The 27,272-nt window shown below is 54.0% G+C and overlaps 2 protein-coding genes across 2 annotated transcripts; one reads left to right on the top strand and one right to left on the bottom strand.

Annotated features, from left to right (window-relative positions):
* Positions 1-523: 523 nt before the first annotated feature.
* Positions 524-3,965, bottom strand: LOC103534141 (BTB/POZ domain-containing protein KCTD12). Its single transcript, XM_008500072.2, has 2 exons — positions 3,938-3,965; positions 524-2,409 (listed from the first exon to the last, which is right to left on the bottom strand). Exon 2 carries the CDS (start codon positions 2,384-2,386, stop codon positions 1,505-1,507), a length of 882 nt encoding a protein of 293 aa, XP_008498294.2. The 5' UTR covers positions 2,387-2,409; positions 3,938-3,965; the 3' UTR covers positions 524-1,504.
* A 19,003-nt stretch (positions 3,966-22,968) lies between these two features.
* Positions 22,969-25,547, top strand: GLOD5 (glyoxalase domain containing 5). Its single transcript, XM_008500116.2, has 5 exons — positions 22,969-23,037; positions 23,531-23,682; positions 24,248-24,395; positions 24,617-24,772; positions 24,951-25,547. The coding sequence occupies exons 1-5, from the start codon at positions 22,969-22,971 to the stop codon at positions 25,101-25,103; spliced, it is 678 nt and encodes a 225-aa protein (XP_008498338.2). The 3' UTR covers positions 25,104-25,547.
* Positions 25,548-27,272: the final 1,725 nt, after the last annotated feature.

Here is a 27,272-nt window from a genome sequence, read left to right as displayed (position 1 = left end):
GAGTTGAGTTGGGTTGGGAGGGACCTCCAAGATCAGCTCATTCCACCCCCCTGCCATGGGCAGGGACCCCTCCCCCAGCCCAGGCTGCTCCAGCCCCATCCAACCTGGGCTGAGACACTGCCAGGGATGGGGCAGCCACAGCTTCCTTGGGCAACCTGAGCACCCAGGGGCTCAGCACCCTCACACCAAAGAATTTCTCTCCAAGATCTCCTCTCCATCTCCCTTCTGCAAACCCTTCCCCTCCATCCCATCCCTCCCTTGTCCAAAGTTCCTCCCCAGCTTTCCTGGTGCTGGAAGGTGCCCTAAGGTCTCCCTGGAGCCTTCTCTTCTCCAGGCTGAACAACCCCAACCCCAGCACCTTGCTCCTGCCCACCTCTGGGTGCCCATGGCACCCCCAGCACCCCCTTCCTCACCTGGGCACACACAGCTCACTCCTTTTTGCTCCTTTATTAGGCATTGCCCAGGTGTGGTGCAGCAGCCCCAGGACCCCAGGCAGGCCCTGGGCTTGGAGAGACCTTGGAAAGAGATCACCAGAAGGGCACAAAGGTTCTCACACCCAGGAAAAGATTCCCTTGGATCCGGGAAGCCGTGGTGGTGGAGCCCACACGAGAGGGTCCCAACCCCACTCCTCTGAAGCCCCCAGACTCCAAAGAAAAGGGGAAAGTCCTTTTTTTTTTTTTTCCCCCCCAGCTTTTTGGAGAGCTGTAGAAGCATTTGACACCCTACAAGCACATAAAGCCTTCCCCACCCCCCCCTCCCACTGTGGATGCATGAGCAGAGCAGCTGCCCAGCCACCTCCCCCCCACACAATAAAAGCCAACCCCCCCCCGAGCAGCAGTGAGGTTTGGGATCAGCTCTGCAGGCACGGGGGGAGCCTTGATCTGATCTTCCCCAGCCCTGGCAGCCCAGCTCTAAGCTGCTTACATGGGCTGATAGCATCACAGCCCTGCTGCTGGGCTCCATCCTGCCCCCCTCCACCCTTTCTCTGTGTCCTTAAACCAACGCTTGCTCCCTCCTACCCCCCCTTTTTTTTTTTTTTTTTTTTTTTTTTTTTGGGTAGGAGGAACCTTCCTGGGGAGCTACAGAGCACCAGAGTCAAGTTCAACGTCCAAGAAGGACAAGGTTGTCCAAGTGCAGGGGTTCCAGCCCGGAGCTCAGTCTGCTGCATGCATCCATCCCACCCTCCCACCCAAACCAACAGTGTCCAAGTCCACACATCCAGGGAGGGCTGGGAGCTACGGGTGGCTACAGCAGGAGTTGGGAAGAAGGTTGGTGGTCAGCAGCTGCTACAAGGACGAGCCGAAGGGGTTCAACGTGGAGGAAGGAGAGGGAGAAAAAACCCAAGAACAAACTCAAAAGGAGGTCAGAGAGGGGACGCTGGGACTTGGGGGTGGATCTCTACCTTCTAGGCAACAGCCAGCACAGGAGAGGGAAGGGAGAAGTGGTGTTCAGTTTGTTGGGGGTGGTTTGGTTTGGGTTTTTTTTGTTTTTTTTTTTTTTGGTGTCACTCACGATAGAAAACATATTCGGTGTAAGAGGTCCAGATCCTGTCATCTGTCTGCTCGTGGGCGAAGGCACAGGTGCCCGTGGAGTTGCAAGCCACCATGTGGAAGCCAGCATCGGCCAGTTTGTCAAAGGCTTGCTCCAGGAAGGTGAATTTGAGGTAGTACCTGGAGGTGTACCTCTCCGGGGGCCTGTCTGGGTCCCTGCTCTCGTTCAAGGTGTCCCCAAAGACCTCCTTGGCCAGCGAGGTCTTCCCGCAGACCATGATCCGTGCCACCCGCCGGAACTTGGCGTCCGTCTGGCTGTCCCTGCCCAGGGTGTAGGAGCCCCGGTAGCCGATGGTGATGAACCCCGCCCTGCGGGCATCCCCGCCGGTGGCCCCGCCGGTGGTGGCCGTGGCGGTGGCACCTCCAGGGCCGGCGGCAGGGAGGGAGGCAGAGGCGAGGTTGCGGGCGGGCTCGGCGCTGGGCGAGAGCTCCTCGGGGTCGCTTTGGCAGGGATCGTCCCCCAGGGAGTTCTGTTTGCTGAGCTTGGGGCTCAGCAGCTTCACCAGCTCGGGCAGCATGAAGTACTCGGCCTCTCGCTGCAGGCGGCTCCGCTCCGGGAAGTGTTCGGGCAGCACCAGCTGCTGGTCCCTCATGTAATCCAGGATGTAACGGAAGAGGAACCCGTCCCGGTCCACAAAGAAACGGCCCTTGCTGTCCCGGGCCAGGGTACGGGCGTTCTTCTGGGTGAACATCTCCCAGAGGAGGGATCCAGGCACGCTGACCAGGGTGGGGTGACGGGTGATGTAGACTTGCCCGCCCACGTTGAGCTCGATGATCTCCGGGAAGGAGAAGTCCTCGCTGGGTTTGGCACAGCCCGCGGGGTCTGCCAGGGCCATCCTGACCTCCTGCTGCCACCCACCTGCAACACACACCAGAAATCTGCCAACCCGGGCTGCCAGCAAGCACAGCTCCTCAGCACCCCCACTGACACCACCCTGGGGCAGCAGGAGGGCATCAGCGACTGATCTGGAAGGGACCTTCAAGATCAGCTCATTCCAACCCCCCTGCCATGGTCAGGGACACCTCCCACCAGCCCAGGTTGCTCCAAACCCATCCAACCTTCAGCACTGCCAGGGATGGGGCAGCCACAGCTTCTGGGGGCAAACCAGGGGCTCAGCACCCTCACACCAAAGAATTTCTCCCCAAGATCTCCTCCCCATCTGCCCTCTGGAAAGCCTTCCCTCTCCTCCCATCCCTGCATTGTCCAAGCTTTCCTGGAGCCCTTGCAGGGACAGAAGGTGCTCGAAGGTCTCCCTGGAGCTTTCTCTTCCCCGGGCTGCACAGTGCAGGATCAGGCCCCTGTCTGGAGCCCAGCAGTCACCCTCCAGCCCTGATCCCTGCTCTTGGGGTGAGCAGCATCCCCACCACAAGAGGGGGAGAGCATTGCTCCTGCTCTGAGCCTCACCACCACCCCCAGCCCTCCCAACACCCACCTCCTGGGCTGGGGGCTCAGCACCTTTGCCCAAGGGGGGTGCCGTGATGCTGGCTTGGTGTTCACAGGAGGAAAGGCAGGACTGTCACCCCTGGGCATGTGCTGCTGACCCAGAGACTCTGCAGGACAGCAGCATCTCCTGGGAGATGGGCTCCCACCAAGGAGCACCCACAACTCTGCCAGAAAAGCAGGGCCAGATACTCCCATAAAGGAGAGGGTGACAGTGCTGCCTGGTACTCCAGCTCCATCCTTGCTGCTGGGAAATCTCCAGGAGATCCTCAAGACGGAGCTGAGAGCAAGGGAGTGGTGGGAGAAGCTCTCCAAGGAAGGGTCAGGGACCAAAACGCCAGCACAGCCTTGGGCTCTTGCCACCACAACCCGGGGCTTACATAAACCTGGCTCAGCAAAGCCTCCAACCCCTGCTTGGTGCTAGGACTTGGGAGCCCACGGAGAGAAAATAAACACCACAAAACAAAGGGGGTTCCTGTGCTGTCCCACTGGGCTGCTCCGAAGCTCTGGGACTGCTTTGAAGTTGGCAGAAGCCTCCTGCAACAACCCCCCCCCCCTCCTCCGGAGTCAAACCCCACAGCCAAAACAAACCCAGCCTTAAAAGATAAAACTCGGTGGGGACTTTCTGGTTTGGTTTGGTTTTTTTGGGTGGGGTGGGTGGGAACTCAGCCCGCATTTCATCACCCGTGGGGAGAAGGGGCTTTGCCCGTGGAGCTTCTTGCCAAGGAAGAGGATCAGCCTGTTCCATCTGGCTTTTAGCTTCCCAAATCCTCTCCCTTAAAAGAAAAAATAATGAAAAAAAAACCAACCTGCAGTGCCAAGGGGGGGCTGGGGAGCAGCTCCGGCTCTTCGAGTCCCGCGTCCCCAGCCCTCCCCGCGTTGGCACCGCATCCCTTAAGAGACCTCCCCGAGTCCCCCACCATCCATCTCCATCCGCGCCCGTTACCTTCGTCCCGGCTCCCTTCTGCTCCTCTCACTCCTCCCCAGCCCAGTTCTGGGTATTTTATAGCCAGGAGGGCGGGGAAAACCAACCCTGGATCCTCCCCCGCCTCCATCCCAACCCCCCAGCTCCGCCCCGCATCCTGCAACCACCCAGGCGCGGGCGGGGAGAGACCCACAGACCCCTCCCCGGCAAAGCTGGGAGAGCAGGGAGCATCCCAACGCCACCAGGATTCCATCCAACCCACACAGGTCCCCCCTTAACCCCCTCGGAGGTTCCTCGGGGGGCTGCAAGCCCCGGGCTGGGGAAGGGAGTGGGAGCTCTGGAGCTGCTGCCCAAAGTGTCCCCTTGTGGGATAGATTTATTGCTGGGGGGAGGCAGGCGTGAGAGGAGGGAATCCAGCTCTTCTTTTTCTTCTTGTTGGTTTTAAAAAGCCACTTTTCCGTAAAGCTGGGGAAATTCCCTGACTCCAAACATCTTGGTGTTTACTTCCATAGACTCCCTGGGGGTGGAAAAGCCCCTTGGGATCATTGAGCTCCATTCCCATATCCCTAACCCGTGGCCCTCAGCACCCCCGCTTCTGAAAGTTCTGAGCGTGGGGAAGGCTGAAGCTGCAGCAGTCCATCTGCTGCCTTGATTTACCTATTGCATTTATATCAACCTTTATTTGCAGGCAGTGCTCAGGTGAAGTTCCTCCTTTGTCCACTCCACCACTTTCCCCAGCTCTGCCAGCCACCTCCCAGTGCTCCCTCATCAAACCGAGCTGAAATTGCCCCCAAAATTCAGCCACAGAGCCCCCAATCCCAACCCCAGCACTGCCATTAAATTAATCTCATTTCCTGGGGAAGACAGCCTAAAAATAACCTGAGTTTGAGGACGTGTTGGAGAGGCTACAAAAGCCAGGCTGCCCCCAGGAATGAAGTGGAGGCTGCCCACAGAAACTGCTCTGCCCAGTGTCCTTGGCAAGGAGTCCCCCCTGCCAGGCTGGAGGGATGGGGGCCTTGTTTTGGGGTCAGTGGGGTCATTCCTGACCCCCCCCCCCCGGGGGCTTTGTCCTCCCCTTTACTCACTGGGTGCAAACCTTTTGATGAGCTGAGAGGGAAAGTGTCCAGGGCATTGGCTGGAGGCAGCTTGAGGTGTGATCCCAGAGAAAAGGGGAAGATGTCTGGCACTGTGGAAGTGATGAGGGGATCTGGAAACTGGGAAAAAAGTTGCCAGGAGGTTTTTGTAAAGCAGCCAAAGTGCTTAAACAAACAAACAAACAAACAAAACATCCCCACAACAAACAAACAAAAAAACCCCAAACCATTCAGGTCCCTCTCAGCCTCCTGAAGCCTTTTCTCAGCCACAGGGGTGGCAGAGGATTCCCCCCCCCTCCCAGCAGAAGAGAGGAATGGGCTTCATGTGTCTTTGTTCATGGCCACTCTGTTATTACCCAGAATGTTGTCTGGTGATTGCAAGGCAGGGACTGGTGTGGCTTCTTGGCTGCTATTTCCAGCTCTTTGTGTTTCCAGAGCTTGGGCACAGGTCACTTCATCTCCTGATGCCTTCCCCTCCTCATCCACAGAGGCTCCTGCCCAGCCCTGGGTCATCACCAGCATCATCCAAAGCCCCACTGTGCTGCTCCAAAAGACTTTAAGTGGTCTTTAAATACATATTTTTAAAGGCCAAAGGGACTACAAACTGGAGATCAGACACATTTTTTTTTCCATTGCCTGATTATTATTTTTTTTTTCTTGGTTAAAAAAAGAAAACACAAAAACCCCACTGCTGATGATCTTGTGATAGATCACGCTGCAAGGATGCTGTCACAGAGAGCTGGGGCTGCTACAGCTGCTCTGTCAGGTTCTTATCTGGAGATAAGGAGCAGAAATGTGTGGGGAGAGGGGGGAATTTAACAGAGGCAAAACCTCCCAGGTTTGGTGTGTGCCAGGGGTTTGGATTCCACTGGGCCATGGTCATGATTCATGGACGAGGGCTGAATGCAGGAATCTCATTTCATTCTCAGACAACGTGGAGCAGTCCTAAAAAAGGCAGCAGAAACCCCGACTGCAAGGCTCTGGTGGGGCACTGCCTGGTTTTTCATCCCTTCAGGGTCTTGTGGCCATCAGGCAGGGGGAAAATTTACCCCTCCAAGCATCTCTGCTCCCCCCTCCACTGTCCTCCCTCCTCTCTCCCTCCCCCTCTTTCAGCTTTCCTCCTGCTCTTCCCTCTCTACACACCAATTCAAACCCCCCTTGGGGTTTTGGGGTGTGGGTGGGAATAGTGGGGGGTCAGATGCCCACAAATCAGCACCACCCCCCTCAACCAGCCCCACTGAGACTCCTTTCCTTCAACTCCCTCCTCTCCTTCTCTTGGGGCCACAGGCACCCCTGAAGTTAAACAAAAGTGATGGTCCTCCTGTCACACCTCCTGTCACACCCTGCTGGGGAATGGGACAGGGAAACCTGCAGCCAGTGCCAGCTTCTATTAAAAAGTGGTTAAGCTGCTTCTGCTGGGTGAGGAGCTCAGGTGGCTTTGCAGGGTAAGAGCCCACGTGCTCCTGACCCCGTTGGTCTGAGGTGGGGACTTCAGGTTCAGTCATTTGCTTACACATCCTGAGGGGTCCCTGCCCAGGCAGGGGGGGTTGGAGCTTGATCATCTTTCAGGTCCCTTCCAACCCAGCCCATTCTGTGATGCTCAGTGGTGTCTGCCCTCCATCCAGGTGTTGGCCTTTGCCTGGTAGGTTTGGGCAAGGGAAGGGAGAAGAGACCTCAGCTGGCTTGTCCCTGGGGTGTCCCTGCAGCCAAGCACAGCTAGAAAGCCTCAGCAGGAGGAGGGCCAGGCTGTCAGCTCCTCCCAAACCATGGGAGCTGCTGAGGAGCAAAGGTGTCATCACCACAGGAGGGTTTTCTAAGGTCCTCTGGGGCTGTGATGGACCCAGCACCATCCCCAGGGCCTGCAGGGAGGATGGAGATGCCACGCTGGGGATCCTCCTGTCCCACGTTTGCTGGTGGTAAGGAGAACTCCACCTTCCCACTGAGGAGCATCTGGAGTCAGGAACTGGGTGGCCACCCTGAGACTGCTCGTCCTTGAAGTGGGGACATCTGGTGCAGACTCCTCTTCCCAGCCTCTTCCCAGCTGGGAAATTAAAACCCTGGCTGGATCCAAGGGGGGAATCATAGGGGGAAAACCCAGCAGCCCAGCCCAGCCCAGCTGCAGAGGCTCCAGCATCACTTGGAGGGAGTGAGCTGATGATCTGTACAATCAATTAGGAAAAAAAAGAAATATTACTAGCTGGCTAAATGTGCTGAACGAGCAGATATTTGTAATTATTCATTGCATCATCACTGTCTCACTGTGCTGGAGCTATGAAACCAGAGGACAAATGTGTGAAACCCCTTCCCAGCTTGCAGCTCGTGTTGGACCAAACCTTTCTCTAACGCCTGCATGCATCCTGCAGAGCTCCAGCCACTGTGAAACCCACACACACCTTAAAAAAAGAGACCATAAATCTCTTCAGAGACCCTTCCAGAGGGATGCTCTGAGCACCAGAGCCAGGGGGGACCAGGACCCCCCATCCCCTTTGCACCAGGCAGGGTCTCCAGCAGGAGCAGGAAAAGGAAGAGCTTGAACGAAAGTGCTTGGGTTTGAGTCTGACTTTGAAGGGGTTCCTGTTCCTGAGGTCACTTGTTGTGCACTGAGCACTGAATTGTAGGACCAAGTGGGGATCTATTTTTTTTTTTAATTTTTTAAGAATTTATTTTCTTCTTCATCTTTTTTTTTTTTCCCCTTTAATTATCCTCCCAGCACTCCTCAGCCAAAGCCTGAAGCAAACCCCCAGCTGTCCCAGCCCTTCTCCTGCTGTGCTCCAACCCCTGGGCAATGCTTCCTCCTATAGGCTGCTGGGTTGATTTTCAGCACTGAAGTCACAGAGCTGCTGCTGCTGCTGCTTTCTGTGGTGCCCAAAAGGTCAAGGAAAAGGCTCAGCTTCACTCACTTTGTGCTTCAAAGGATGAGTCCAGGTGCTCTGTATTCCACAGACCCTTTCTGCAGGCCTGGGCACAGGAGATGGGAAAGAATGTGGAGCCTTCCCCAAGCCCAAGCTCTGCTTTAAAAACCACCCAAATGTTACCTAAGGCCACTCAGGAGCTGTTTCACAGGGGGATTTAACCAGAACTGCAAAAAACCCAAACACCCAAAGTGTCCCAGTGAAAACCCAGAAGCCTCTGCTCCACAGCATCTCCCACCTGCTCCAGCTCCAGAGAGAGCCTGGTGACAGCTCCTGCCACCACCAGAGCAGGTGACCCAGGCCATGATGCTTTCAAAGCACAGAGCAGGGACCTCTTTTGCCCCTGCAAACCAAAAGCAGGCTCGACTTCATCAGCTTCTCCGAGTTGTTGGGAGCTGGAGGTGGAAATCCCCCTGTGAGAGGGGATTGTGCAAGGGTTTGCTGCTGGGCTCAGCCCCTGCCCTTGCTCCATCCCCCTTCTCTGAGCTCCTGCCTCCTCTCAGAGCCATCCTCACCTCCCTTCCTGACACTGCCCTCTGCTTGGGGTGGCCATGGCCATCAGGATCCCTGTCCTTACATCCCATGAGCATCAGGATCACTGTCCTCACACCCCATGAGCATCAGGATCACTGTCCTCACACCCCATGGCCATCAGGATCCCTGTCCTTACACCCCATGAGCATCAGGATCCCTGTCCTCACACCCCATGAGCATCAGGATCACTGTCCTCACACCCCATGGCCATCAGGATCCCTGTCCTTACACCCCATGAGCATCAGGATCACTGTCCTCACACCCCATGAGCATCAGGATCACTGTCCTTACAGCCCATGAACATCAGGATCACTGTCCTCACACCCCATGAGCATCAGGATCCCTGTCCTCACACCCCATGAGCATCAGGATTACTGTTCTTACACCCCATGGCCATCAGCATCACTGTCCTCACACCCCATAGCAGTCAGGATCACTGTCCTTACACCCCATGTGGGGACCCCAAAACCATTTCCCACCAAAAGGATTCTCTGATTCCACAGGGTGTTGCAGGCTGTAAGGAAGCCCCCATGAACTCTTCACCATCCTGGTCCTCACCTGGTGGCTGCTGAGCTCAGCAGGAAGGTGTAAAGTTACGGGGTTTGTCCATCCAAGAGCACCAGGTGGGTTTACTGGGGGACTTTGCACTGACCCAGGTTTAGGCTCTTGGGGTAACCAAATATCCCAGAGCTTTCTGCTGGGTGGTTTCACCCAGAAGAGCCTGGGAAAAGTCATTCCTCGGTCTTTGTTTCACCATTTTCACCCCAAAAAATGGAGAGGGGGCTTGCTGAGATCCCAAACACACCTTACAGCCAGAACTGGGGTGGGGAGAGGGAAGAAAGGACCTTGCTTGTTGTCCTCTTGCTCTGCTTTGATTTATCTTGGTGTTCAGGAAGGCAGAGAGCTTAAAACACCCATCCCCCCTGATGTCCCAGGGAGCTGAGAAGCGTGCCAGCAGAGTCAGAGGCTCCATGAAAAATGCAAGAGGAGCAGGGGGGTGGAAAGGGCCGGGGAGATGAAGCTGGGTGAGTTATCTGGGGCATGGCAGAAAAACCATCAGCCCAGCAAAAACGTGAGTGGAGGTGAGGAGAGCAGGGAAACCCAAGGGGTTATGTTTTATTCATGGCAGGGTTTGTGTTCCAGCAGCCTCGTGCTGCTAAGGAGATGGATGGAGGCACTGAAGAAGTTCACATTAGGAAGAAATTCTGCCCTGTGAGGGTGGTGGGACCCTGGGAAGCAAGAAACACGAGGTTTCCACTCTGCTCAGCAGCAGGATTAAGCCTCATGCTCAATGAGGTCACAGCCCCTGCCCTGAGCATCCTGCCCTGAGCATCCTGCCAGCTCCTGAGCCTCCTGGACGTTCCTGGAACCCTTTTTTCAAAGAGGAAGAGTTGGGAGCCAGCACCTGACACGGGTTTAAACCCCACTTGCTTTCCACTCCCTGTTTCAATGTTAAGGAACAGAAGCAGAACTGGAGGATGATTTTTGCCCTGGGTGCCAGCCCCTCCCCTCCACCTGCAGCCTTTGCATCAGGGGTTTCCTGCCCCAACCTCAAACCAGCATCACTCAGGTCTTTCAGGCTTCCTGTTTGGTTTTGTTTTTTAATTATTATTTCCTCTTGCAGCTTTCATTTTACCAGGAAACCTTTTGCTTCTCGAAGGCTCCTCACCACCAAGATGCCCCAGGTGGGTGGTGGGCACCTCCCTCAACATCTCAGGAAGGTTTCACCGAGGTCTTTCACCTTTCCAGCTTCTCCCCACAAACTGGAGGGGGTTTCACAAGCAGCTTTTCAGTTCTGCTCCCAGGAAGGGTCGTGCTGCTGCATTCCCTTAGCAGGGAGCTGGGCTCAGGCATTAGAGGTCAGCAACACCCCACTCCAGCAGCATCCCAGCCTCTCCTCTCCCTGCTCTGGGTGGAGTTCTGGCAGTCCATAGGCACTTGATTAGGATCCAAAGGTGCAAATCCTTTGGAAAATGTTGCATCTCCTCCAGCTTGTGCTCTTCTGGTTGCTCCACCACTCCTGAGAAGTTGTTAGCATAGACTTTTCCCTTTTTTTTTTTTTTTTTTTTTTTTCTTTTGGGACAAGGGAATAACTTTCCTGCCAATGAGCTTCTACTCAGCATAGTCACCTAATACAGGGTGAATTTCTGATGGCATTAGCCAGAGTGTGTGACCTAAAAGATGTGCTCCAGTCCCTCTGTACTCAATGGAGTGCAGGAGGAATATCTCCAAGGATGATTTCCATCAATAACTCCAAAGGAGGAGGATGCTGCCCTACCAGTAGCATTAAAAACCCCATGCATTACCCCTAGAATTATCCATGCCAGTTTCCAGGAGATGGAGCTTTTGGACCCTACAGGGCCAGCAGGCTGCTTTGTGGCTGTTAATGAGATAAACTAATCAACCTGCCCAGCACATCTGGATCTTCCCAAAATGACTTGTGCAGAACACATTGGTTTAAAACTCACTGAAATTATTTGGCATCCCTCTGTGGACTCTGGATTAAACCCCGGGGAACAGTTTCCAGGTGGAAATAGTCCAGGAAAAGGCAGCAGAAGCCCCATAGCATCTCTCCAAACAACCACCATGCAGAGTCAGTGCCTGGGTCCATCTGCACCTGGTCCTCACTCTGAGCTCTTGTGTGCTGGGCTAAGAATATTGAGTTGGGGTTTTGTCTGCTTGGGGTGGGTTTTTTGTTGATTTTTTTTTTTCCCCATCTCTCTCATCCTCAGTGGACACCTCTAGGCCAGTGAAGATCAAAGGAGATCAAGGAGGGCAGAACAAGGTCACCTAGAGGTGACTTTTAGCAGAGCTGAAGGTGGTGGCTGGGAAGACTCATCCAGGCAGGATGGATCCTCACCTGATGGGTGACCACTGTCTGGACACAGCTTCCCTCAAAATCCACGGGCAAACCTTCCCCTCCTTCTTGTCCCTTTCTTGTCCCTTGGGCACAGGATCTCCTGGAGCTCTTGGCAGCTCTGCTCTTAGGGCTCCAGCATTTGCAGACCAAGTTGTGGGGCCCATCTCTTGGTCCAGGTTGACCAAGCTGCTCAGCAGACATTTCCTGGGGGTATTTCAAGATTAAAGGCAGGCACTTACTGAAAGGTGGATGAGAGAGAGCTGGAGTCAGCAGGAGTCTGAGCTTTTACTGTGACATGAAGGGGTTTTGGGAAAGAAAGCAGAGACAAGATATTCCCTTTCTGCTGCTGGGGCTGGCAGAACATCGTTAAAGTTGTTATAATTAGGGTTTTTTTTAAAATGAATGTGAATGTTCCAGGGGCTTTGGCAAGGTGCCTGGGTTTTCGGAAGCAGAGAAATAAATGAGGCAAATTAACAGCTCTCCAGTCCCCCAGCCAGAGCAAAGAAAGTACATGTGCACAGCAGGGCTGCAGGAACTCCTGGCTGCAGGGTCTCAGGACTCCTTGATCCTCTGGGCAGAGCTGAGCTGATCCCTCGTGGCCTCACCTTGTCCTCTAGGGAAGGGAATAGAGGCTGTGCTCCTGCCTGGCCTTGCTTCTGCCTGGCTCACCAGGACTTCTGTGGCTTGGAAGGAGTCAGGATTAGCAGGTACCTCCAGGATTTGCAGTCCTTTCCCCATCACTTGCCACCCCAAGGAGACAAACTGGTCCCAGTTTGTTGCCTTGAAGCACTGGGGCATTCTGGAACCTCTCTCCTAATGGGAGGCCAATAGAGAACTTGGCTGAAGCCTTCTCCTGACTCCCAGCCTGGATTCCTGGACACCATCCCCACTTTCCCTGGTGCTGTGGGGTTAAGCAGCTCCTCTTGGCAGTTACATTTTTAACTCCCAGTCACCTTCCTCCTGGCAGGGTGAGCAGGCTGACCTGGACATCTCCCTGCCCTCCATCAGGCCTGGAGCTCTCATCCTTGCTGAATTTGTCTTTCCTGACCATGAGCAGCCAGGATTGTCCAGGTCATTCCTCAGATGGGATCTGCTGCCCAGCTCCTGCAGGCAGGAGATGTTGACACCTCCCAGGGTCCCCCCACGGAGACCCCAGCACCAGGCAAGCTTCCCAGTACAGCACCAGGCAAGCTTCCCAGTACAGCCCAGTCCCCTCCCTGCTGCAGGTCCACGGAGAACCACAGCAAGAAGTCTCCTGTGCTGCTTGAGCAGATGGCGTGGAGCAGAGCCAAACCGCAGCTCCTGGGTTGATATTCAGAGCACACAGCAAGGGCTGGGTCCTCAGGTCTGTTCTGGTTCCCGGTACCAGCAAGCGACTGACACGGCAGGTCCAGCAGTGCTAAAAAGCTCCATCTGCCCTGCCCCAAGCCTCATGAATATTTATGAAGCGATTCCCAGCTGCCTCCAGGCTTTGGTAGCTCCTGGGAAATTCCTGCCCCGGGCTCCATCGCTGCCCTGAGCCATCCCTCCCAGCTCGGGATCCCTGCGAGGGGCTGAGAAACCGAACCCCCCGCCAGCACCGATCCCCAGAACCTCCCAGAGCCGCCGGGACAATTAATATTGGTAATTCTAGGGGTGGCTCTTGAGGTCTCCAGAAGGGGAGGTCAGGCTGAGGGATGGGGCAGGAGGTTTCCTGCTCGGGGATGTTCCCCGTCGAGCAACCCCCCCGGTTCTCTCCACCACTTCGGGGACAAAAGGGAGCCTCTTGTGGATGGAGATGACATCCTTCAGGCACAGGTGGATGTAGAGATAGTGACACAGATGAGAACGACCTGGAGAAATATTTTTGGGTTTTTTTCTTTCCTGGCCATGCCCCTGTTATCCCAGGTCACCTTCCCCTCCCTGGCAATGGGGCCCCTGGGTGATCCCAGAGTGACACAGAGCTGGGACTGGGCTCTTGGGAGCCTCTTGCTGGTTTGTTTGTGGGGTTTTTTTTCTTTTCTTTTTTTTTTTTTTTTTGCTGGGTGTTCCCAGTTCTTGAGGGACAAGGCTGGAGGTTTCGGAGGGGGTGGGGGAAGAGGATCTGCAGCAGGAAGGGGGTTGGGTGCTGGGCTTACCCCAAAGGCTTCACTGCAGTCGCTTGCAGCTCTCTCATCCTTTTCTCATTTCACTCATTTTTCTGGATGCTGGAGATGCCAGTGCTATGAATAAGTAAAAAAAAAATAAAACACCATTAGAGGAGATGAGGGACAGCAGCTCCTTCAAGGGCTGTTAAACACAGAGCTGTGGATATGACCTCTGGCTCAGCGAGCTGCTGGGGCTGGCAGGGAATCCTGAAGGCAACATAACCCTGGACTTGCCCTTTGAATGCTTCTCCTCCCAAGCATCTGCCACTGGCCTCTGTCAAAATTTATCAGTGTTCATCCCCCAAACCTGCAGCCAAAGGGGAGGGATTTCCATAAAGAAATCAGCCTGATGGATCAGGCCCCTGGGACTGGTTGGTTGCTTGGTCTGACCCACTGTGGGCATCCTGGTGCCCACTTCTAGGGGCAGGATTGCTGTGCAGCCTCTCATTTTCAGTGCCCTGGGTTGATCTCCACTCACACTGGGGCCTCCTGGGGCTACCAAAGACCTCCAAGCTTGGAGCTGCAGTGTTGTGGGGCACCTCCCTCCCTCCTTTACCCAGGACATCAGGACCAGCAGCACACGGGGGGAAAGAACATCCTAAGCCATACAAGAAACCACAAACCTCCAACCTCCTTTAGCTCCAGTCTTTGCCATGTTCCAAATTTGTTTGGATATGGCCTGGTACACCTGGAGGCTTGGGAATCCGTCTGGCAACCCAAACTCCTGAGGCCTCAAATCCTACAAGTGCTTTGTGACCACTTCCTGGCTGTAAAGCATCCTCCGAGGGCAACCAATAAACCTCTATTAAGTTATTTGAGATGAAAGGTGCTGAATGCATTATTTTAATGCCCTCTAATGGCTGGATGGGACTCACTGCTCAGCCAGACTAATTAATGAGATGTTTCCATTCCAAAGGTTTAATCTGGGCTATTAAGTGCTGCTGGCAGCAGGTGAGGCAGACCAGCACATGCATATATTTACATGGTTTTCCTCCCCACACCCCAGTGATAACACCTTGTCCTCCTCTCAGGTGACACCCCCTCTTCTGGGCATGGCCAAACCCCCTCCCCCCAGCAGCAGGAGAGGACTGATCTGCTCCCTGGGAGGGGGTACAGCATGGCCAGGACACTTGGAGAGCCTCCAGCTCTGATTTAAACATTGATATTCCAGTGCACTTGTGGGGTCCCAGCACCTGCAGGAGAACAAGCAGCTCCCAGCAGCCCTGTGCCACCCCCAGCAGGACACTCAGTGCCTTTCCCTCTGATGTCACCAGTGATGCTTTCCTCCAGCCAGACCCCTCCTGGGCCTGTTAAGCCCTAATGAGACAATCTGAAGGGGCTGACAGGAGGCTGGTGCCTGGGATTTAGCAACATTGAATAAAATGTCCCTGGCACTTAGTCTAGGAGCAGGACTGGCTGCTCCAGCTTATCGTGATCCCCAGGTGGAGCATGGAGGGGAGAAAGTCCTCACACAGGGTCTGGAGATACAGCCTGGTGTAGGGGGAGGTCAGGAGGGGTTCAGTCCTCAGCAAGGATTGCAGATTATCCACCAGGAACAGATCAAAGTGGTTAATCCATGGTGAGACCTTGGTTCCACCAACCCTGAGCTTCCACCATTTGGCCCTTCTAGAAGAAGCTCTGACCAACTTGGCAGCATGATGTTGGGGGAAGGGACATCTGAAGTCACCTGTGCTGGGTTAGGAACTGGCTGGAGGGCCGGGCCCAGAGAGTGGTGCTGAACGGGGCTGCATCAAAATGGCGGCTGTGGTGTCCCCCAGGGATCAGTGTTGGGCCCAGTGCTGTTCAATATCTTCATTGATGATTTAGATGAGGGGATTGAGTCCATCATCAGCAAATTCACAGATGACACCAAGCTGGGGGGAGTGTGGATCAGCTGGAAGGCAGGAGGGCTCTGCAGAGGGACCTGGACAGACTGGAGAGTTGGGATGATCCCAAGGGGATGAGGTTCAACATTCCAAGTGCCGGGTCCTGCACTTTGGCCACAACAACCCCATGGGGAGCTCCAGGCTGGGCACAGAGTGGCAGAAAGGGACCTGGGAGTCTGGATTGCCAGGAAGCTGAAGAGGAGCCAGCAGTGTGCCCAGGTGGCCAAGAAGGCCAATGGCATCCTGGGCTGGCTCAGGAACAGCGTGGCCAGCAGGTCCAGGGAAGGGATTCTGCCCCTGTGCTCAGCTCTGGTGAGGCCACAGCTTGAGTCCTGTGTCCAGTTCTGGGCCCCTTAGCTCAGGAAGGAGATTGAGGTGCTGGAGCAGGTCCAGAGAAGAGCAAGGAGGCTGTGAAGGGATCCAGCAGAATTGCTGTGAGGAAGGGCTGAGGGAGCTGGGGGTGTTGAGGCTGGAGAAGAGGAGGCTCAGGGGAGACCTCATCACTCTCTGCAACTCCCTGAAAGGAGGTTGGAGCCAGGGGGGGGGTTGGGCTCTTTTCCCAGGCAACTCTCAGCAAGACAAGAGGGCACAAAGGGTCTCAAGTTGTGCCAGGGGAGGTTTAGGTTGGAGATGAGAAAGAATTTCTTTCTGGAGAGGGTGATCAGGCATTGGAATGGGCTGCCCAGGGAAGTAGTGGATTCTCCGTGTCTGGAGATCTTTCCAAAGAGCCTGGATGTGGCACTGAGTGCCATGGGCTGGGAACCACGGGGGGAGTGGATCAAGGGTTGGACTTGATGAGCTCTGAGGTCCCTTCCAACCCAGCCCATTCTGTGATTCTATGAAGTCCTCATCCCTTCTGCTGATAGGGATGCTGTTAAATACCTGGGATGGCTCTTTTTGTGTCACTGAGGCTTTATTTCTGTTTTTCAGTTCTGTTCTTTGCCTTCTGAAGGTCTTAACACACCAAAACCTGGAGGTTCAGTCAGTTTCCATCAAGTGAGTTGTGTTTTAAGCAGGAAGGTAAAGAAAAACCTGTGAAATAGGCACTGCTCAGAGAGGGGAGGACCACCAGGAACTTCTGTGCCTGTCTTGTCATTCCAGATCTATGCCCAGAGCCTCAGCAGACTACCAGAGGGAGATCAAAGCCTTCTTTGAAGAAGCCAAGACCTTCTTGTAAGGCAGAAGAAAAGGGAGTGAGTGGCAGAGATGATTTTGGGGCTGGGATTTATTTGCAAGTAAAGAACACAGCAACCAACCTCTGTCCCAGACATCCTCCCCCTGCCCTCCAGAGGGCTCAGGAATGGGAGGGAGATGAGATGGTTCCCCATGGGGCTGCCTGGCTGAGGGTCCACATTTCATGGCATCAGAGCACAGACTCCTCCAGCCCTGTTTTCCCTGTTTTCCCAGCTCCTGGAGGAAAGGAGAGTCCTCCCAGTAGGATTTGGGAGAGCAGAATGGTTTCACAGTGAGCTGACTGATAGGCTGTCGTGTCCCAAGGTGATCATTCCAAGAGCAACCCACTGCATCTGACTCCAGATATTCCAGTCAGAGGTTTCTAAAGATAAAAAGAGAAACTGATCTGTCTCCTCTGGAAGTGTCTGATCGGGCAGAAAGCACATTTTTCCTTCAGCAAAACAAAGTGCTGTAATGGAAAGTTCAATGCCAGCTTGGCCAAGCCTGAATGTCAAGAAACCTCTGCCTGGAGTGTTTAGTCCATCAGAGTGCAAGCCCAGCTTCTTCCAGCTCTGCACCTACTTCATCACTTGTGTCTGGAGCCTGGAGCCAGGGGATGAAGCTCAGGGAAGGCCAATTCCAAAGCTACAGGATCCCAGGGAAAGGCTCTGTCCTTGCTGTGCTGGTCCCAGCTGTGGTGACACCAGTGGCCCCTGTCCAGCTGCCTCAACATCTGCCCAGACTTCATCTGCTGGGGTGAAATCCATTGTGTCCTTGGGGGGCCCAAAGGATGGGGGGGCACCTGGGCCATGGGCACCTGGAAGGAGATGTCCTGAAATTCCCCAGGCTGCAGCCTCAGTCCCTGGCACAGGATTCTGTGGCTCTCCAGGGCCCTTTCCTTCAGTTCCAAAGTTGGCCATTGGGAAAAGAAGGAGAGAAGGAGAGAAGGAGAGAAGGAGAGAAGGAGAGAAGGAGAGAAGGAGAGAAGGAGAGAAGGAGAGAAGGAGAGAAGGAGAGAAGGAGAGAAGGAGAGAAGGAGAGAAAGAAAAGAAAAGAAAAGAAAAGAAAAGAAAAGAAAAGAAAAGAAAAGAAAAGAAAAGAAAAGAAAAGAAAAGAAAAGAAAAGAAAAGAAAAGAAAAGAAAAGAAAAGAAAAGAAAAGAAAAGAAAAGAAAAGAAAAGAAAAGAAAGAAAAGAAAAGAAAAGAAAGAAAGAAGAGAATGCTTTGATGCTTCCCTGGGGCTTGTGGGGGGCTTGAGCCCTTCTTGGCTGGAGGACGTGGTGCAGAGGCAGCCAGCAGTCTCCTGGGGCCCTTCAGAGGCTCCTGCTGAAATAATAATTTTTTTTGTCCCTGCCAAACCTGCTGTTTTGCAGGGAAGGTTTGGCTTTGATGAAGTTCTGCAGGAACCTGAGCCAAGGTTTTTTCCTGATGCTTCACCTGCTGGGTGGGGGCAGCTGCTGCAGGGCTGGAAGCCCAGGCTGCAGGCAAGGACACTTTGCCTGATCACATCCCTCAGCCCTGCTCTGCCTTTCTACTCATTACCCTGGCAGGGGATTTTTAGGGTTGATTCCCTGGCCTTGTGAAGGATTATTCACATCAAGCCCTTCCAAATAAACCACCTGGTGATTTATTGCCTCCTTTCTGTGCTCAGGGAGAGTTTAGAAGGAAAAGCTCAGGCTGTTTATAATTAATTTGAAGCTAATAATTACTTAAGTCTCCTTCTCCCATTCCCCTTTTCAACGCAGAAATTCACACTTAGAAAACTCTTTCCTGTTTCCAATGGGGCAAATTTCTTTTTTTTTTTTTAATAATTTCCTTTTTGGCCACTTCCCAGCAAGGGAAATCATCACCACCACTGCATGAGAGGGAGGGAGGGAAAGCTTTGGAAGCAGCTCATTCGTTTTCCCCATGGTTTTAGCAAGGCCAAGGCTGTGAGCTGGGCTCTCATCCCTCATCCCTGCTCAGCACCTTGGGCTGCTGACAAATCCTTTCCCAAGGCAAAAGCCCTGCTCAGGGGGGGCTTAAATCAGGATATTCTGGATTTTAGGAGCAATGGGGAGCTGGCCTGACAAACACAGCACCTCTGGGGCTAGGCTGGAGGGATGTTCCCCTGTGCATTTCTTTCTGTGAATATTAATGACATTATCTAGAAGTCATTCTATATAAATATATTATTAATGACACGTTTCAAAGATGCTTTTCAGCTTTCCACACAGGACAGTGGAAACACAATGGTAAAATTTGAAAAGTGTGTGAATTTCTGGGTGAATTTAAAAAAAAAAAAAAAAAAAAAAATCTACAGGCCAGCTTGTGAAAATAGCCAACCCTCCCCCCAGCCTGCCTGGGTGCTGTTTTATGGCAATTTGGCATCAAAACTGAGCAACAAACATTTTTCCTGAAATTCAGGTATTTCTGCTGGTTTATGCTCTTATTAGCTGGGGATTTTTCATCCCCCAACCCTCCAGAGTCAGCACTAAATAGGAAAGGGATAAGATCAGAGAGAGATATAGGAAAAAAGATTAATGAAAGAGAGAGGAACAGGTGAGAAGGCAGATAAAAAAAATGAGAGCAAAGCCTGCATCAATAAACCAGCCAGAAAAGGCCAATCCCCCCATCAGATCAGACATAAAAAGAGACATTTAAATCTCATAAAATGATCAGAAGAGCTGGAGAGGCCAAGGGGGGGGTGATGTCTGACCATGTACCAAACCCCCAGAGGTCTGCAGCCTGGAAAGGCAGTGGGGAGCAGGCAGCAGGCTCAGGGGAGCCTCCCAGGAGGACCCAGCAGACAAAGGACATCCCAGCAGGGTAAGGAGCTCCAGGGTTCAGGGGTCCCAGAGGGCAGTGGCCACGCTGCAGAACATCCCCTGCTCCTGCTGCTTGGGCTGGAGCAGGAGCAGAGAGGTTCTGCACTGCTCACCTGGCTTGGGTGGCATCCCAACAACATGGGCATCCATCCCTACAACATGAGCATCCATCCCAACAACATGAGCATCCATCCCTACAACATGAGCATCCCAACACCATGAGCGTCCATCCCAACACCGTGGGCACCCCAGTAACATGAGCATCCATCCCAACAACTTGGGCATCCCAACACAGGCATCCATCCCAATGTGAGCATCCCAACAACATGGGCATCCATCCCAACACCGTGGGCATCCCCTCTGATATCCTCAGAGGGCCCTAGGAGGGGTTTGCTGACATTCCCCTTGGTTTCTAAGCAGATGTTGGAGCAGGTCCTGAGGGAGCTCCTCTGCACCAGGGAGCAGCAGTTGATGCAGAAATTCTTCCAGCTACAGCAGGGCTCTGCCAAGCTGCAGCTCCTGGAGGGAAGTGCAAGGCTGGCTCCTCTCCCTCTCAGCCCCAGCAGGGACAGGGGGGTGGCTGCTTACCTCTGACAGATACCTGAGCTCTGCTGGGTTGTTGTCCTCCAGCAGTGGTCACTGGTGGCAGTAGGAGGGAAGCTCAAGACCTCCTGGTGACAGAGGAGAAGGGATTTGAGCTTCATGGATAGGTCCAGGAAAGCCACAGCACTAAACACAGCTCTAATATGAGGCAGAAGAAATGAAACCCAAATCCCAAGTTCTCAGAGCAGACAGAGGGGACTTGGAGCAACCTGGGCTGGTGGGAGGGAGGAAGGGGTGGAACAAGACAACCTTGAACTCTTCCAGCTGAAACCATGCCATGGTTCTGCAATGCCATTCATGTGCTGTCCCACCCCTGATGCTCTCACCCCTCCCCTGACCACTTCCTGGGGGTTTCACCACCTGGAGCCCAGCCCCAGGAGCCCCAGGAGCCCCTCAGAGTCCCCTGTGCCTGCATCTGGCACCTCCTGGGCTCCTTTTGCCTGGGCTGAGAGCCTCAGCAGAGCTCCAGGCTCCCCAAGCAGCTGCTCTGTTAAGTGAGCTGAGAGCATCCAGTGCCACTAACTCAGAGAGACATCACCCCCCCACCCCCCTCCTCCTCCTGTAGGCCACGGCTGCTCCTCAGACCCCCTCCTGGCTCTGCTCCTTCTCTTCTCATTGACCTAAAACGTCTCACAGCCCCAGCTCAGCTTCAATTATTTACAGGGCTTCTTCCTTTCAATTTGTTCCCAGCCTTTGGTGTCCAACATCCTGACTGGAAGAGCATCTTGGTGCCTCCTGCAGGGCTGAGTTAATGGTTTCAAATCCTGCCTTGGTCAGAGGGAAGGATCATTTCCTCACAACAAAGCAGAGCAGGGTAGGAGGGCATAACATGGATTTAATTCTGCTCAGGGATTTCCAGCTGTGAGCACGATCCACTGACCTCCAGAGGGACCTAAATAATGTAGGAGCCCAGTTCTGGGTTTGAAAAGCACTTCCACATGCAGAAACATCTCACCCTCTGAAAACCCTTTGGATTTAGGGCATTCCTCCCCAGAAAAATGGCAGTGGGAAGAGCCAAGGCTGGAATTATTCCCTTCCTTCAGCCCTCAGTAGCTCAGATGGGGAAAACCAATTCCAGGTCTGTGTCACATCCACCTGGGACAAGAGGTACTGCTAAACCAGAGCAAAGCCAGGGGAGGGACACCAGGAGGAGCAGGACTTGGTCAGCCCATGGGGGAAATGTCAGGGGTCCCCAGAGCCCCTTTCCTTCCAAGGATGTGTAACCCAGGAGGATGATGAGACACAAGGCAGGAAATGTGAACAGGAGGTTTTTACTCACAGGCAAACTGGAGCAGAGCAGCTGCTGACATTCTAGAGGCCCAAGCTGGTTTCTTCAGGGATTATCCAGGTTTTGTAGAACACCCTAGAGAAGTGGCACAACTGGCTGAGAGGTTTCTGGTGCTGAAAATTTGGCCTCTGTACCTCGTGATGATTCTGGTGGGATGAGCATCAGAACTTCCATCAGAACCTTCTCTCTAAAAACCCTGAAGATCCTGACCTCTTTGTTTCACACAAAATAACAACCACAGCAATGGCAGAAGGTGAAAGACCAGGACATAACCCCAGAAGCTGAAGCCCAGAGCAGCAGAGCCAGGAGGAGGCATATTTGGGGCTATGCTGGCAACCAACACCCCCCAACAAAACCCAGACCCTGGGGGAACTTAAATCTGCTCCAGAGCCCAGAGAGGGGGGGTCAAACCCCCAGGCGAGGATGGTCAAAGCCAATTAATGCCCCCAAAACCCCAACAGCTGCAGGAACAGCTGCAGACTAGACAGACTGGAGAGCTGGGCCGATTCCAAGGGGATGAGGTTCAACAAGGCCAAGTGCCGGGTCCTGCACTTTGGCCACAACAACCCCATGGGGAGCTCCAGGCTGGGCACAGAGTGGCAGAAAGGGACCTGGGAGTCTGGATTGCCAGGAAGCTGAAGAGGAGCCAGCAGTGTGCCCAGGTGGCCAAGAAGGCCAATGGCATCCTGGCCTGGATCAGAAACAGCGTCACCAGCAGGTCCAGGGAGGTGATTCTGCCCCTGTGCTCAGCACTGGTGAGGCCACACCTCGAGTACTGTGTCCAGTTCTGGGCTCCTCAGTTTAAAAAGGATGTAGAGGTCCTGGAACAGGTCCAAAGGAGGGCAACCAGGCTGGTGAAGGGACTCGAGCACAGGCCCTATGAGGAGAGGCTGAGAGAGCTGGGGCTGTTCAGCCTGGAGAAGAGGAGGCTCAGGGGAGACCTCATTGCTGTCTACAACTACCTGAAAGGAGGCTGTAGCGAGGTGGGAACTGGACTCTTTTCACAGACGACCTTCAACAAGACAAGAGGACACAGTCTTAAGTTGTGCCAGGGGAGGTTTAGGTTAGATATTAGAAAGAATTTCTTCACGGAGAGGGTGATCAGGCTATGGAATGGACTGCCCGGTGAGGTGGTAGATTCTCCGTCCCTGGAGACATTTAAAAAAAGACTGGATGTGGCACTCAGTGCCATGGTCTAGCAACTGCTCCGGTGGGTCAAGGGTTGGACTAGATGATCTCTGAGGTCCCTTCCAACCCGGCTAATTCTATGATTCTATGATTCTATGAACAGCTTGGGGATTTTTAGTACAGAAAAGATATTAGGATTTTCCCCCAAAGCCATCACATGGTTTGGGTGAGAAGGGACCTTTAAAGGTCACCTGGTCCAACAGGGACATCTCCAAGCAGAGCAGGTTGCTCAGAGCCCCATCCAACCTGGCCTGTAATGTTTCCAGGGATGAGGCATCTCCCCCCTCTCTGGGCCACCTGGGCCAGTGTTTTGCCACCCTCAGTGTAAAAAAATTCCTCCTACTCTCTAGTCAAAACCTTCCCTTCTTTTGGTTTAAAGAAAATGAGGTTTGGGAGGTCCAGCTGCCACTTGTCCCTGTCTGCCAGCCCCACTGGGCAGCTCTTGGACCTCTCTCCACCTGGGGTGCTCAGTAAAGCCATGGGGACCTGCAGGGCAAGGCAAGCAGGAGGATGGAGCTGCATGTCCTGAGATCCCCTCTCTGACCTCCTCACCATCACCAGCTAACAGCAGCTGACAAAGTCATGAACCAGCTCTGGGGGAAATTCTCTGGACCAACTTTAACAGTGTGGGCAGAAAAATCCAGGAAGGATGTACGAGAAGGATACAGGCACTTTGACTGCCCTCTCCCAAAGATGTCCTTTCCCTTGACTTGAGGGAAAAAAAAATATTTTCAGCTATTTGTGGCTTTAGTTCTCATGTTGCTGTACACAGCCCAGGCAGCCTGGGAGGAGAATGGCCAGACAGAACAGTTTTAACTCAATGTCATGTCCCTTGGACCACTTGCCTGCAGCCTGAACTACTCCCTTCTTTGTAGCCAACAGCCCAGAGAGCTTCAGGCCTTCCAAAATTCCATTTTGGGTTCTGTAAAGAAAGAAAATCTCAAACTCTGCCTCAGGAAGCAGAGGACCCCTTTGGCCGTGTCAGTTTTTTTTGCAGGAAGAGGCATCCAAGGTACCCAAGGAGACAACAGCGGGAGAAAATAACCTTGGAGGCACAGAAGTGAACTGGGCACGTTGCCCGTGGGCAGGGTGTGGTGGATCCTGGTCTGTCAGGGTTGTCCTTGGTTCTTTCAACTCTTTGTAGTTGGACTTCCGGGTCCTTTGGGTCAATGTACACCTCCCATGCTGCTTCTGGCTCCGGTTCCTGATCTCACAGCTTTGTTTGCTGTTCTGCTGGGCTGTGGGCAGAGGCAGAGGACAATCACCAGGGGATTGCCCAGCTCTCCATCCCCTCTGGTGGGTACTAGGGGTTTGCAGCCCCCTTCCCCTCCTGTTGTTTGCTGGGGGCCTCAGGTGGGAGGGGAGGGTTGGGCTGGTGGGGTCAGAGAGGTGATGGGACACGGGCACCCTGCCACTTGGGAGCACCCAAGAAGGACTTCCCAGGTGGAAAGGACTTGGCAGTGAGGAGGGGCAGCCAAGCCAGGGGTTGGAAGGGACCTCTGAAGGTCATGGAGTCCAAGTCCCCTGCCAGAGCAGGACATTTGGGCCATCCTTGGTGCACTCAGGATTTGGTGCGTTGGGAGCTCAGTGACATCTCGGTGACATCGGCCCCCAGTGAGGTCACCCAGCTGGCCCATCACATCCAGGGGCTCTGAAAGGCACAGGGACAGGCACAGGTCCCACCAGAGCAAAACAGGGACCCGAGGTCCTCCAGGGAGCAGGATTTATTACTTCTGTGCTTGTGTGCCACCTACAGACCGAAAGACAACCTGGCTGCTCTGCCTTCACAGCTCCCAGCTGCCTGCACCCTTTCCCACACTCCTCATCCTCATCTTCTATGGTTTTCCATACTTGTTCCCAGCCCAGAGATGTCCTGGAAGGAGGAGGGTATGAAACCACCCCAATGTTTAATCCAGAGCCTGGACCACCTTGTGCTGACTGTGAAGAACATCGAGGACACCGTGGGGTTTTATTCCAAAGTCCTGGGCATGGAGGTGGTGACTTTCAAGGTAACGTGGGCAACAACTCATCCCAGGTCCAGGGGACCTGCAGCTGCAGTTCTGGGCCGGGTTGGTCCTTGCAGACCTCTCACAGGGTCTCTGGGCACATCCTTGGGGTGGGGATGGCAGGGCCAGCATGAGCTGGAGGCCACCAAGCTCTGACTGCAGAGGTGGGAGGCTGCTGAGGCTTCCAGGTCTCCCTGCACTTCCCTTCTGTCCTCTGGGGACAGGGAACCCGCAAAGCTTTACGTTTTGGCAAGCAGAAGTTTAATCTGCACGAGGCTGGGAAGGAGTTTGAACCCAAGGCTCGGCACCCAGTCCCTGGCTCTGCAGATTTCTGCCTCATCACTGAGGTGCCCCTGGAGCAGCTGCTGGATCACCTGCAGGTGAGGATGAGGTGGTGTCTCCACAGGGCAGTGTGAAGCCAAAGCCCCCCAAGTGACACTTTCTGTGTCTCAGAGAATGTCAAAAGTGTCTCCCCCAACACCTCCTGTTTTCAGGGCTGGGAGGGGAGAGTGCCCAATGCCCTGGAGCACTCAGCCCTCCTCTTCTGTCTCCCCCCAGGCCTGTGGGGTGACCATTGAAGAAGGTCCTGTGGCCAGAACTGGTGCTGTGGGTCCCATAACCTCCATCTACTTCCGAGACCCTGATGAGAATCTGATCGAGGTCTCCAGATACAGCAGAGCTGGAGCTGCAGTCAGCAGGGGGGATCCCTGACCGCCTGGGGGACCCCTGATCTGTGTCCCAGCAGCAGAGAGGATGCAGATGCCTGCAGGTTCCTGATGGCCAGTTCAGGCTCAAGGTTTCACTTTTCAAAGCTAGGACAAGTCTCAAATCCCAGCCATAAAGTCAGGGGAGCCTTGAGAGCTTTCCCAAGAGCCACCAACTCTCAGCCCTGGCTGTGAATCTCACTTTCATAAACCACCATCAGTGGAGACCTCGGGACCTTCTTGGAATATCCATCCTGCTGCTGCACTGCTCTTGTTGGGACATTTCCCCTCGTATCTGACAGCCCTTGTGCTGCAGCTGCAGCCCCTCATTTCCATGCTGTCCACTATGACCATGCAAGAACCTCTCATTCCTCTGCTCTTCGTTGTCATTTTTACCCAAATGAAAATTTCTGTGTCTCTTCTTGGGACTGTCCTCGGTTTTCTTCTTTCTTTTATTATTTTAAAAGCAGATCCTCCATTATTTAAAAAGCATAAACAGTGAAGAAGGACTCGGGGCATCTCAGGGAAAGCAGTTCCCCAGATGGCCATTCTGCAGTAGCAGCATTATCAGCACAGAAACCCTGCTGGAAGGCAGAGAGGATCCTTCTGACCTCTACAGTCAAAATCCTCTCTAAAATTTAAATTATCCTTAAACTGTACACAATTTTTTTTTGTCTGTTCTGGTTTTTCTCTGTTGTCATTTCGTGGGAAACCCAAAATTCTCCACCAAGCAAAACTTTAAAATAACCCCCTGCTTGTGCTGGGGGAGGCCACAGGGCTCGAGATGGACGATTTAGGGCCATTCAAGACAAGAGCTGCCATGGCAGAAACCCCAAGCACCTCGCTAGCGTCACGCTAGGACCTCCAGGAAGTGACCCCCAGGAAGGGACCCCGGGGAGGGAGCCCCAGGAAGGGATCCCCAGGAAGGGACGCCTGGGGAGGGACCCCCCGGAAGAGAGCCCCAGGAAGGGACCCCCCGGGAGGGACCTCCGGGGAGGGACCCGCAGGGAGGGACTCCCCGGAAGGGACCCCCGTGGAGGGACCCCCAGGAAGGGACCCCCAGGAAGGGACTCCCGGGTAGGGACCCCCGGGGAGGGTCCTCCAGGAAGAGACCCCAGTGGAGGGACACCCAGGAAGGGACCCCCAGGGAGGGATCCCCAGGAAGGGACCCCCTGGTAGGGACCCCCCGGGGCTGCGCAGCCCCCGCGCCCTCCCGGCCGCTCTCCAAGGTGCTGAAGCTCCGCGGCTCTGTCCGTCCCATCCCGGGACTCCACGGGTGGGTTCTGCCCCACGGACAGGGCTGATGCCACCGAAGAGGGATCTTAGGAGGAAAATCTTCCCCGTGAAGGTGGAGAGACCCTGACCCTGGTTAAGCTGTGGCTGCCCCATCCCTGGCAGTGTCTCAGCCCAGGTTGGATGGGGCTCGGAGCAGCCTGGGCTGGGGGAGGGGTCCCTGCCCACGCAGGGGGTGGAACAGATGATCTTTAAGCTTCCTCCAGCCCCAAACATGTTGTGATTGTGCCAGGGGAGCCCTCCTCATTCTGGCTTGGAGCTGTAGATGCTGCTGGATTCCTACCCCGGGGTCCTGTCTGGCCCTGCCCTGTAAATGTCCTTCTGTTCCCTGAGCTTGCTGATGTAAACACGGTGGTGGAAAAAATGTTCTTCTTCTTCTTCTTAATTTTGTGTTGTTTATCTTGGAACAGCAGGAGGGAGAAGGACAATGGCTCTTTTCTTCTTCACCCTGAGAGGAGGGGTTAGGGACTTTGGTGGCACCATATTAATCACTGCATACCCTGAGTGACACACAAGCTGGGCTGTAACTTTCACAGGCCGTTTTTTTTTTATCCCCTTGGCTCTTTTAAAGCCTGGCTTCTCTTGCCAGGGGGTTGAGTCTCCTTAATTGCTTAAGGATATGAAACATTTGCTTTTTTGAAACAGAAAATAATGAGTGAGACACTTTCTTGGGCTGGGACACCGGAGGTGTTTTCTGGGTCCTTGGTTTTTAGAGGAAACATCACGAATGAAAAAAAAAAAATAAAAAAAAAAATTAAGGTATCTTTTATGTTCCTCGAGGCTCTGGAAAAGCCACGTACTGCTTCATCTGATAAGGGGCTAAATAAAAGGTAAATTGGACCCTGACAACCTTCCTGGGCCTTCTTTTCCTAATTGTGTGCTG

Source organism: Calypte anna, chromosome 4 (genome assembly GCF_003957555.1).
Source record: "Calypte anna isolate BGI_N300 chromosome 4, bCalAnn1_v1.p, whole genome shotgun sequence".
In the NCBI taxonomy this organism is placed as follows: Eukaryota; Metazoa; Chordata; class Aves; order Apodiformes; family Trochilidae; genus Calypte; species Calypte anna.
Note: the sequence above shows the minus strand (reverse complement) of the source record. Positions and strands in the feature narration are given on the sequence as shown.